The 11,833-nt window shown below is 47.6% G+C and overlaps 4 protein-coding genes across 4 annotated transcripts; 3 read left to right on the top strand and 1 right to left on the bottom strand.

Annotated features, from left to right (window-relative positions):
* Positions 1 to 1,142: 1,142 nt before the first annotated feature.
* On the top strand, positions 1,143 to 2,267 carry COCVIDRAFT_115333 (hypothetical protein; the record flags this gene model as incomplete). The annotated part of the gene is made up of 1 exon (XM_014694994.1): positions 1,143 to 2,267. The coding sequence occupies one exon, from the start codon at positions 1,143 to 1,145 to the stop codon at positions 2,265 to 2,267; it is 1,125 nt and encodes a 374-aa protein (XP_014550480.1).
* Positions 2,268 to 2,582: 315 nt separating this feature from the next.
* Positions 2,583 to 3,241, bottom strand: COCVIDRAFT_31797 (hypothetical protein; the record flags this gene model as incomplete). Its single annotated transcript, XM_014694993.1, has 4 exons — positions 2,583 to 2,615; positions 2,663 to 2,987; positions 3,087 to 3,137; positions 3,225 to 3,241. The coding sequence occupies 4 exons, from the start codon at positions 3,239 to 3,241 to the stop codon at positions 2,583 to 2,585; spliced, it is 426 nt and encodes a 141-aa protein (XP_014550479.1).
* Positions 3,242 to 4,914: 1,673 nt separating this feature from the next.
* COCVIDRAFT_31796 (glycoside hydrolase family 7 protein) lies at positions 4,915 to 6,215 on the top strand (the record flags this gene model as incomplete). Its single annotated transcript, XM_014694992.1, has 2 exons — positions 4,915 to 5,520; positions 5,574 to 6,215. 2 exons carry the CDS (start codon positions 4,915 to 4,917, stop codon positions 6,213 to 6,215), a joined length of 1,248 nt encoding a protein of 415 aa, XP_014550478.1.
* Positions 6,216 to 9,662: 3,447 nt separating this feature from the next.
* On the top strand, positions 9,663 to 10,089 carry COCVIDRAFT_115328 (hypothetical protein; the record flags this gene model as incomplete). Its single annotated transcript, XM_014694991.1, has 3 exons — positions 9,663 to 9,693; positions 9,803 to 9,822; positions 9,880 to 10,089. 3 exons carry the CDS (start codon positions 9,663 to 9,665, stop codon positions 10,087 to 10,089), a joined length of 261 nt encoding a protein of 86 aa, XP_014550477.1.
* Between the last annotated feature and the right edge of the window lie 1,744 nt (positions 10,090 to 11,833).

Here is an 11,833-nt window from a genome sequence, read left to right as displayed (position 1 = left end):
GGCGGGATCTGGCCATAAGCACGGCAGGACTATTATAGTAAATTTCCTGTCTTGTTCACACGTTTCGAGGGCTGGAACGATCTGCTGTCGGATGGAATATGTTATGGCGAATGGCAGGTATGCTTGCGATGTGTCCACGGTCTAGTCTTACTTCCTGGTGTGGGGTATGATGCGGGGTAGCGCAATTGAGCCCAGAGTACCAAGCTGTGAGTGCGGAATTCGTCCCCAAAGGATCCTATGTTTGGGGATCTGGAAAACTTCTTGCACAACATGTGTGATGTTATTTGAGTATTGCCTTGCGACTCGTTATTGTAGTCTCCTCAATTTTTTGCACATGATCCATTGTTGTTTCGGAAACCATACTCCCAAATACCCTATCGTTACGTTGGAATTCTCGAAAGCTGCCTCTCTGAAGATAGAATAAGCAACCAGAAGCAGCAAACCCAATTTCTAGCTGTGTATTCATCATCTCGTAAAGCGAGACACTCCCTCCTACAAGGCGAGCATAGCACAGACCCCTGTCCATACTACCCCGTTACCACCCCCTCACGCCATCGCACCGCTACCCCTTGCCCTCCGTCCCATACCTCTCTCCCAGCGACAAGGCACGAAGTGAAACTCCAGCCTAATCAGGACCTTTCAAAGCGCCAGCTAAGCCCAGACAAGCCTATTCTCCAAGCCTCAGCCCACGTTACAAGCACGAGCAACCGAGCGCATTTTCGAAACATAATGACCGGCAGCAACCCCGAAATTTCAAACCACACGTGCTGCAGCCTCGGCGCATCAAACACCAGCATCCACTTATTTGACCATTAATGCACCAATGCAAACATCGGGGCCTATACTGTTAGGCTCTTTCCGGGCAAGATGGAGCTACGCGGCGAGGCTTGGCTATGTGGATATGTGTTTAGAATGCGAAGCAGTCTAGAGCTCGACAATGAGGCAGGTGGATAGTCGTATACATAGATGTACTAGATTCCCCCACACTCTTTTCCTTTTCCCTTTTTCTTCTCTATACTGCCGTGCGGTACTGCTTTCTTATCTTTACATTTTGCTTCGTTTTGGCCGGTCCACCGTTTCATAATTAATTTTTTTGTTTCTTCATTCGACCTGCGGTTCGCATCAACACCACGCAGCCCAAAATGTACAAGCTCATCACCCTATCTCTACTCAGCCTCACATCTGCTTTGCCTCAGCGAAACCGAGGCGGCAATCGTGGCAACGGCCAGCAAGCGACGGCCTTTCAACGAGCTGCTCAGATCCCCCAGGGCATCTCCCAAGCTACCGATGGGTCTATGATCTTGGATGATACTGTAATGGTCAACAATCTTCCTATACGATTCAAGATCTCTGCGCCAGCAGATCAATTCCTTCCGGCCTCAGGCGTACCTGGCGCAGCAGCCACATCTTCAAACGGAACTTTGGGAGCAAACGTCCTGCTCCATGGCGATGGAGGACAAAGCTTCTTCGACATGCCAAACCAGGCGGTACAAGCCAACACTATGGGAGTCGCCCTTCTCGCGCCTGACGACAACCTTTTCTGGGGCGGAGGCGCTGGTCTGCAGCGAACAGATGGTGTAGCACACGCGCAGGCAGTCAACGACTTTATCCAAACCGAGCTACCCCAACGCGTCGCAGTCAACATGTCGAACATTGTATTCACAGGTGTCAGCGGTGGTAGTCTTATGATGAGCGGCTTCTTCATCCCAGCACAAATGCAAAACTACCCAAACAGTGCCGTTGAACTCAACTGCGGAGGCATGCCCCCGCAAGTCGATTTTCAAAATGCGGCCACCGTCATGAGCCAGACTAGAATTCATTACCAGTCTACACAGAGCGAGCTGCAGCTGCTCCAAGGCAGTATCCCACAGGCTGTAGCGGCGTATGAGCAGCTTGCATCCGACGCAGGTTTGTCGGCGGCTCAGATCAACCAGCTGCAAACTGTAGACAACACACCTGCTGGCGGACACTGTGAATTTGATGGACTGGACTTTGTTTCTGGTGTGCAAACAATGTCTTCGAGCTACGCGAGTGTAATGCAGGGTGGTAATGGGGCGGTCAAGGGAATTGGTGCACCTAGCACCGGCGTAGTAACAACGGGTGTAGTTGGAAACGAGAATTTGCAGTTTGTCGGTGGAAGGAAGCGCTCAGAAGAGGCCAAGAGTATGCTACAGATGAGGTGGGCGCAAGAGGTTGTTGAGGAGACTGCGTTCGAGATGTTGGCATGCGATCGGAGTTCGTGCTCGGGCGACAAGCCCCGATTCTAAGAGTCCTAAGATTCAGTACATATATTTCCGCGTCTGGCTGTGCGTCAGCATACAATATCTATTTCGTCAAATATCTCTAGCCCATATCCACATTGTCATTTTCAGGTCGCGAGTCAAGTCGAATCATGCAGCCATCACTGGGGGTCGGGGATCAGGTTGTGGTTTGGTCGTAATGTTCATTTGACTGGTATTGTGAAGGTCGTCCCATTGCTAATCATAGCCGCAATGTCGTCGCCCAATTCCTTCACCCCGTAAATGCATTTTCGCCGTGCCCATAAACCCATGAATGTTATCGAAAGCAGGAAAAGAGACACCTCACATGACGACACCAGAGTTGGAGGCGATACGCTGGGCATTATTAGCAAAGCACCTTGGTAGCCGTGGTTTGTACGTACCGGCCACAGCTCAGCGGCCTCCTTAGCGACGGGTCCGGTAATGGCAGAGCCCTTCATTTCACCCTTAGGGTTGACAATGACACCGGCGTTGTCCTCAAAGTACAGGTAAATTCCGTCCGCCCGCCTCCAGGGCTTGCTCTGGCGGACAATGACGGCGGGCATGACCTTCTTCCTCAGCTCGGGCTTTCCCTTCTTGACGGTCGCCATGACCATGTCACCGGCACCACCAGCGGGCAGGCGGTTGAGGCGTGCACCGATACCCTTGACGGAGATGATGTACAGGTTACGGGCGCCGGAGTTGTCGCAGCAGTTCATGACGGCACCGCTACATGTCCATTAGTCTTCATTCCTTGCATTGTATTCTCTGGGCGCATCGCAGGCGGGATCAGGCTCGGCGGAGCGGTCGCGGCGGGATTTAACGTACACTGGCAGACCAAGAGTCATCTTGAGCTTGTTACCGGAGGTAGAACCTCGACTGTGTGCGCGTTAGCCGCTACTTCACCACATGACAGCGTCTCGAGATGGTTCTTTTGTCGCCTCTTCAGCCGGGAGAATAACATACCCGCGCTTTCCAGACATTTTGGGTGATTATCGGGGGGATATTCGATTTGGCGGGTTTCGGGTGCTTCGTCGCTGAAGTTGTCGGGAGCTGCGTGAAGTTCGCCAGGTGGGTTGCGCTCGCTAACGAAATTCTGTGTGCGTGGTCTGTGCGTTTGTTAGTGCACCCGCCGAGCCCAGTGCAGATGTATGCTCATGTGATTTGCAGCCGAATACTTTCAACTAAAGTGACTCGGGCTGATGGCTAGGTGGTTTTTCTACTTGGTTGACATCAAAATCAAGTAGGATCGACTGACTGGAAGATGCGCAGTGTTTTCATGCTATTATCAATATCATTTGATATTATTGTGTTTTTCAACCATACATGTATCATTGCTCTTATTATAGACTGCCAGATTATACATTATATCCCTGAGAAAGTCTTGTTCCTACATCGGTACACTGCGAGCAGCATTGTTCTTTGTGCATCAGGCTCAAGGCTTTGTCTACACCATACTGGTTGGTTTCTCCGAAGCATGCTCATGTGTCTCGTACTTCAATACTACAAGACTCACGTTGACCTACAAAAGGTCTGAAAGACTTTAGTACTTTCGAATTCTCAGGCTTGAGGGATGACCCGCGGCAAGCATGATCAAAAACGGTAAAGTGTGCTTTTCATTTCGCTTTGACACTAAGTATGTCCAAGGACAAAGGCTGGAACTCAATGCTCGTATTGACTTTGAATACGAAGCTAATGATCAATGCAAATCTCCTCTCGCTTGATCACCTGATGTCAAGAGAACTACTTGATTTCGTGAATGAGATGTATATTTCTTGCAAAGTAGATATGTGGATTTTGGAGTATGAAGCTTTATTACTCTACGTACTATTGTAATATCCAAGATTTAACGCATTCATCTGTCACGGCACATCACGCGTGCTTGCTAATTAATGGTGCTGGGCATAATGATGGTGATCTCTTACTGACAACAGCATGGCTCAAAGGTTTGCGGCACAGCGCATCTCCGTTGTATCCTATGCACTGATTTCCACTATTAGGCTGGTAAGCAGTCTCATGCCGTGACACGCTACGTATGCAGTGCTACAAACAGCTAGTATATTCAAAGGAACACGAGAAGTTTCTGGTATCTAGTACAAGGAATTAGGGCAAGCTGGACGCATCTTTGCAAATTCCTACACACAGGTGGTTTTTTACCAATCAGGTGAGACCACTCTGAGCGTACTGTGGAAGTAATTCGTGACTAACTGAAGATGCTGTTGTTGAAGTTCCCGTTCTTTCTATCCCAAACAATAAGCCCTGGTGCCCAAGCTCTTGGCACTAAACTCTATTTATCCCAGCAACACGCATGTCACTGGATAGGATGAATTGCTTGCCACAGATGTTAATATTCAGGACCACTTCAAGCTCTTGGAATATCACTGTGACCTGCAAAGGCGCATGCTATACGAATCAGGCTAGGAGATATCCTCTTTTAGTAGAATACACTGACTTCTTGCGTGAATAGAACTCATGACAATGCGCCGATGACATCCGAGCTTATATTAACACACACGCTTAAACACGAACCCTGGACGCTTCTCCCGTCCCGGTAGCTCTGCTGAAAAGTATAAAATGACTAGTGAATCATCTAAAACAGTTTACCAATCGCCGTCTCTCTCGATTAGAGCGTCATTTCTTCTCGAAACACATCAACATGGCACTATCGTTTTTCGCAGCGACCATTTTGGGCCTAGCCACCGCTCAAACGATGGGGACGACACCCGAAGTGCATCCAAAGTTATCAACCTGGAAATGCACAAAAGCTGGCGGATGCAAAATGCTGGACACTTCGATTGTTATCGATTCTTTGAGACACAAAGTCCACCCGAAATCTGATCCGAGTGCGACTGCGAGCTGCGGCGATCGAAATAACCCGCTCAACCTAACAGTGTGTCCGGACAAAGCGACATGCGCCCAAAATTGCGTCATAGAAGGCATTCAAAACTATTCGACACAAGCAGTATTTACTGATGGTGGAAAGCTCCGTCTGGATATGTTCAACCCAAGCGGCGAGTATATGAGCCCCAGAGTGTACCTACTAGGCGAAGACAAAGAAAATTACGAGATGTTGCAGTTGAATGGCCAGGAGTTTTCATTCGACGTTGACATGTCAAAGCTCCCATGTGGTATGAACAGCGCCTTGTACCTGAATGAGATGAAGGCCGATGGTGGACGCTCGAAATTGAACCCCACTGGTGCCAATATGGGGTGGGGATACTGTGACGCGCAGTGTTCTGTCAAGCCATTCCTAGACGGTGAAGTACGTATTATTAACTAACATGGTGCTGTCGAGCAATGGCTAACTATCTGTAGGCTAATATCGATAAGGAAGGGGCATGCTGTAACGAAATGGACATCTGGGAGGCTAACAGTAGAGCAAACCAGATTGCGCCCCATGTGTGCGCCAAAGAAGGTGTGATCAGGTGCACTGGCGACGATTGCGGCGTAGCTGGTGTTTGTGGCAAGACTGGCTGTGGAGACAATGCTTACAACTTCCGAAACTCCAAGGACTTCTATGGCCCTGGTCTCAAAGTTGATACAACTAGGCCGTTTACTGTTGTCACTCAGTTCCCAGAGAAGTATGGTGTTCTCCAGGCTATCATTCGAAAATATGTCCAGGACGGTGTCGTTATCGAGAACGCAATGTCAAACGTTACTATGGATCAAGTCTGGTGCTCGGCTCAGGCTCGTGCCAGGGAATACAACAAATTTGGTGGCCACAAGACTATGGGCGACGCTCTTGCTCGTGGCATGGTCCTTACATTCAGTTTATGGTGGGACAAGAACGGGGGGATGCAATGGCTTGATGGCGGGCTAAATGGACCTTGCAGCCCTGCTGAGGATTTTCCTGATGCTATCCAGCAGAAGGTGAAAAACCCCACTGTCACGTTTAGCCAAATTAAATGGGGCGAAATAGGCTCTACATTTGAAGCGAACCAGACTTTACAGTCGTAGGCGACGTTGATGAAGTAGCATAGACATAAGAAATCAAATTGCCAATTCACCGAAGAGCAATGTTACAGTGTAGAAGTGAAGGAACATGTTTCACCATAAACTGACAGTCCAAAATCCAACGGGACTTTTCATAAAGCGATGACAACGAGGTCGTACGAAGACTTCTTATATACATGTCTAGATTGGGTTGTGCTTGCTGCATGTTGTCGTTGACAAAAAGCTCTAATACCATCTCCATACCGTCCCAAGATTGTACACAATTCTGGAAATATTGTTACAATGGCGCCATCACAGAAGGTTATGATGATTAGAGTCAATTTTTGTCGGTTATCAATGGAAGCCTATTGAAAAAGTTGATATCGCTTAACGTATCTCGTAAACTCATCAGCGAGGCTTCCAGTCCGTGATCCTCAGGTATGACGTAAAAGAGACGCTCTAGTCGCCGCTTCACCTGCAAGCAAGAATTGAGCAGTGCTGCTTTTTTTCAATGATTGTTTTGAGCTTAATGCTGACCGTAGCAGAGTTTTCCGTAGCAGCAGATTATGGATATACCTGGAAAATTGCACCATGCTGCAGACAGTTGTATTAGACATTGTTTATACGATACAGTACTTACTCGTCACCTTCTCACTAAGAAAAGGCAAATAGGACGTGGCGAAGTATACTTCTGGGGCTTTGGAATTTCCATAATTATGAGTCCCATATACTAAATAAGGTGCTGTGCCAGCTTGCTTCTCCAAGCTTATATTCATCAGCCAGCACCTTGCCAGAAGATTTATAAGAGTAAGTAAGAACGAGTGGCGGAAATCATATAGTAGATTGAACTCAGGACTCCTTTATTAGGCTTATCAGAAGGTCAGACATACGTATAATTGGACCTAGTAGCCCTTTGGGGGGGAATGCATTCTTTAATTGTGACTGCACATACATATGGTGTTTATCACGGCATTGTTCGCTCTCTCTAGCGCCAGCGCTTCTCTAGTCCTCACTACTCTAGCTATCGATTACAAACATCATCTCAAAAAAAGTACCTTAAATGTGCAACGCCATCTCATATAGAAATTAAGATTTGTGTAAAGAAAGAAGGTCCCACAATGTAGGGAACGCATACAAATCTAACAATTGCTTTGCTAAGTAGTATGTATCTTGGGCAGAAGTTCGTCTTATCTTCGAAGGCTATGCTATGTATATCTCGGCTTATCCCGAAGACTATAAACGGAGCTTCGTGAGACGGCAGTCATAAGCGTATTCAGCGTGCCTGCAATATTAATCGATGTCTATGTTTCATAGTCACTCGCGACTATTATCGAGGCATGGAACCTATTTCTATCGATATGTACTTTGCTGTAATTACTATCATTCCATTAACGTATTAAAGCTGATAGATGTAGGCTACATGATGTTAATCGCCGGGCGCTCAAGTAAGCCTTGTTATGGGGCAGGAAAGAGTTGACACACGCTAATTACTTTCTGCAATAGCTAATTCTAGATGAGGATATGTGTCCCTACTGTAGTGACGCTACCAAGAGATGTACAAGCACAGGACATGGTATGATAGCGGGGGAATCATATTGATCAGTTTCAATGGAAATCAATTGTGAGATACCTCCCTATTGTACACTACAACTTGGCTTTCTGGGTTACAGCTTCACTGTTCCCTGTATCATCAAGTAGTAGAACAACACTCCCCACCTATGCTCAATCTTGTTCATTATTCAAGGTCTGACATACTATGGAAATAATGTGGGCTATAGTTGTTGGATACTGCAAGAGCTCCATGTGAACATCTCCAATGAATTCTACACCCACCTGGGTTCGGGGGCTCTGACGATATCGCGCATTTGTTGAGGAGTGTGGAGGATGTTCGAGCCGCCGTAGGCGCATAAAACTATCACTAATATGTGGAAGATTTAATTGCAGCACTTTAGAGGCATGGTCCACCAGAATGCACAAGGCGGCACGAGATTTCATCATTGAACAGTATTCTCAATGCACAATTTTCGTTGCATGAATCTAACGTTCGTGGTGGAAAAACCAACCGGTGCAACCAAAGTGTCGGAACAAGCTGAGAGTGACCGGTCGCCCACGCCGTTAGTTTGCCAGCCTTGAGTTGGCGCCCGGTACAGTTGACTATTTTGGAAGGATTGGTCCACCAACCATAACCGAAAAGAGGTAGAACAACGACCTGGCTACATGGTGTGCCAGCATGGACGTTCCGCGCATGGTTACCAGCCGCGCAGGGATTTTCTTTAGATTATAACAAACCATGTGTGCCAGTCCTTAGCGCTCTCTAATCATCAGGAAACAAAGTAAAAGTGCAATTTTCACGGAAGCGCTACATTGATAGTTGGTCCACAAATGATCTACATGGTCTGGACGAGTCGAATCGTCGCGCGATTGATTGCAACGAAATCTTGTGCTCGATGGTTTGCCCATCAATATGTTTTTTCAAAGCTATTTGCTTTCCATCAATCAAACAACCATTCAAAGAATAGCATCGGTGGTTTAGTGGTAAAATTAGCCGTTGCCATCTCTCTTCGAGAACAGTTTCGGCTAGCCCCGGGTTCGATTCCCGGCCGATGCATTAATCTTTTTTTGCTTTTCTCATGGCATTGGAGAAGGTGTTGTTGACCAGCCTCGAGATGTGGTGCTGCTAGGAGAGCATCTCTGTCACGTGACCTACTCACTGTGACGACCTTTTTGCTCACACTATCAGACTGTGTGGCTGTTGAACTGGAGGTGTTTCTGTAAGGCTTATGTTTCAGTCACAAGATACCTTTGACATGCGTGGCGTATTTTGAATTGTGTTTTTCGTAAGCATGTGTGCTACTTCCACGACTGTCAACCTCATTACTCTTTGTATCATTCCAGCAATTGATTCTGCAAATTCATAGAGCCTTTTCCAATTTCTATGTTTTTGTATTCTACCCGTAAATAGAACATAAACTTAAGGTACTCAATACCTTGAACCGTAGATAGTCGTCAGGTGTAAACGTCTGACACAGCCCTGCTTTGTAGCATAGTAAAAAGCCTCTAACTAGACGGTTTTCAGTAGATTAGAGCATTCTGTACAGTATCTAATAGGTATCCTCTCTCTTTTCGTTGTTTTCCTAGTCGTATTCCATTGTGCGCGAGAGTTGCGTAGCGAGCTTGATGCTTTGGCTCAATATGAAATGAAGCCGCATTTTCCCCTCAAAACCGAGTCCCAGGCCTTGATATGATGAGTCACAATGATTAACACTCACCATGTCTCAATATACTCACCGCATACTGAATTAGAGGAGTGAATGGTGGTATGTGGAAGATATCGCTATTCCAAATCCGGTTAGCGCGGCTTTGCGATAATCGAATGTCGAAATTCAGTTCATCCACCATTGACCGCCGACGACATCGACACAACCAAGCCCCACACCCAACACCCCGCCCTCTACCTACATATCAGTCAAAATGGAGAACGAACGCGGCGAGCTCGTTGACCGTAAGAGCCATCTTTCCCTCGCGCGGCGGCTGGCGGTGTTTTGCCCACAGCGCGGCCCCGCCAGCGCGCACACTGCACTCACGAACCACCACCGCTAACTTGTTGACAGTCTACGTCCCCCGCAAATGCGTGAGTGCCCGTCGGACAAGTAAATGAGTCGTGAGCGGCGATACTGACCCCTTCAAGTCGGCTACCGGACGCATCATCAGGGCCAAGGACCACGCCTCTGTCCAACTGAGCATCGGCAAGGTTGACGAGAACGGCCGCTACACCGGTGACAACCAGGTCTACGCCATCTCCGGCTTCGTTCGCGCCATGGGCGAGTCCGACGACAGCCTTAACAGGCTCACACAAAAGGATGGATTCCTCAAGTCCGTCTGGAGCGCGTCTCGTTAAGTGGTTGGGGATTACGGGTGGAGGTATGACATGTGGCAGTACCTTGGGGTACCTGTATATGGAGACGACATCAGCTGACGGGAGCCAGGAATTCGGCATGTTAGATCTCTTTCGAAGACGGAGGTGTGCATTCTACGGCCAAGGCTTCATTTCCTTTTTCCGACGGACCAACGATGGCACGAGGAACGGGAACCGGTTGAGATATGAGGTCCATCGAATTCATAAAACTCTGTTTATGATCAATGCAGCTATGAATCTCGTCCTTCTCGATTGTGATATTGTCTTCTTGTTTGTCGTGTCATGCGATGAAGATAGTACTGACCTGAAATGATCGTACTGTCTAGTGACGAGGCTAGGTATTGACAAATTCCTGACGACACGATGTGAGCCTCATCCAACCGCATCTTTCATACATAGGCTACATCAACTGCTCGTTACTAACTCACATTCTTGTTCTCGCACTGGGTCAATATCGACAGCGACATCCACACACACACTCACATCTGACTTCAATGCGCAGCCTTATTGACAAATCTATGACTAGCCATGTCACATTGCTTGCCCAACTCCGTCACTCACATCTTACTCATTACATAACTACGTCATAGAGATACCGATTTGCAATTCCCCAGTAGAACGCACACGATGCACCGTTACGTGGCTCTGCGACATACACTTCCCTAACCATCAGATGTCATCTGCACCTCTCCAAACCACCCGAAGACTCGCACACACGTAGATATCTGGGTGATGTTGCACCACAAAAGAATCACACGAAGTGATAAGCAGAGATCAGCAATGCAGCATTCCACCTGCTCATTCGTGTTGGCCAGTTCGTATCTCCATTTCTCTCTCTCTCTCTCTCTCTCTTCCTTCCTCTCTTTCAAAAATAACCACACAAAAATAACAAGAAGCAGCCTAACTACCCCACCACACCTCGCCTAAACGGCAGCTCTGTGCCTCTCCCTGCCCCCCGCCGTCATGTCCCCGCTCCTCAGGCCAAGCGTAAGCGCATGTATACACTTGCCACTTATGCAACTGCATGCCTCATGCCGCGCAGCCGAGCGGGCGAGAGCTGTCGTGTAACGTTTGACGAGGCCAAGATTACCATGTCGAGAAAGACGAGAGGGGGGGATGTGGTCTAGACTTTTGTTTACATTCTGCAGCTAGAGAATGAGCGGGGGGAGGGGTGCGAGAAACACGACGAGATGAAAGTCCTGACAAGCCAATGGTTCTGTGCGGAATAGTAGGCCAAAACAGTACATGTTTGTTCTATTACCAATCTCTATTTCTTTTTTGGGAAGCTTGTCACATAGTTTTGTAGCGAATATCTACATATTGAACTTGGCAATTCCCAGAATCTACAGTATGAATAAGACATAAGAGCAAAACAGGAGAGCGGGTGCGAGAGAGAGAGAGAGATCTGGGTACAACCAGTCCGATCTTGTCCTCCTCCGCTTAGTGTCCGCCGCCGCATCCATGTTATTGGATTTCCAGAATACATGGGTAAAAATCAAGGTACGACGATACGAGGAAAACTCACAGACCAGAGCCCAAAGAAAAAAACTCAATTCAAGACCATACATACATATACGGACCGATGGAAAAAAAAACTGTATTCTTTCGCTAAACCCCNCCCCCCCCCCCAAAAAAGCCCCCGCCCGCCGCCCGAAGGGAAAGCAAAAAGGTTAAGTTGGAAATGCATGTAACAATGTACATAGACTTGGTGGAAATTTTTCTTTCT

Source organism: Bipolaris victoriae, assembly GCF_000527765.1.
Source record: "Bipolaris victoriae FI3 unplaced genomic scaffold scaffold_186, whole genome shotgun sequence".
In the NCBI taxonomy this organism is placed as follows: Eukaryota; Fungi; Ascomycota; class Dothideomycetes; order Pleosporales; family Pleosporaceae; genus Bipolaris; species Bipolaris victoriae.
The sequence above is the reverse complement of the archived record's forward strand: the minus strand, read 5'-3'. Positions and strand labels throughout refer to the sequence as shown.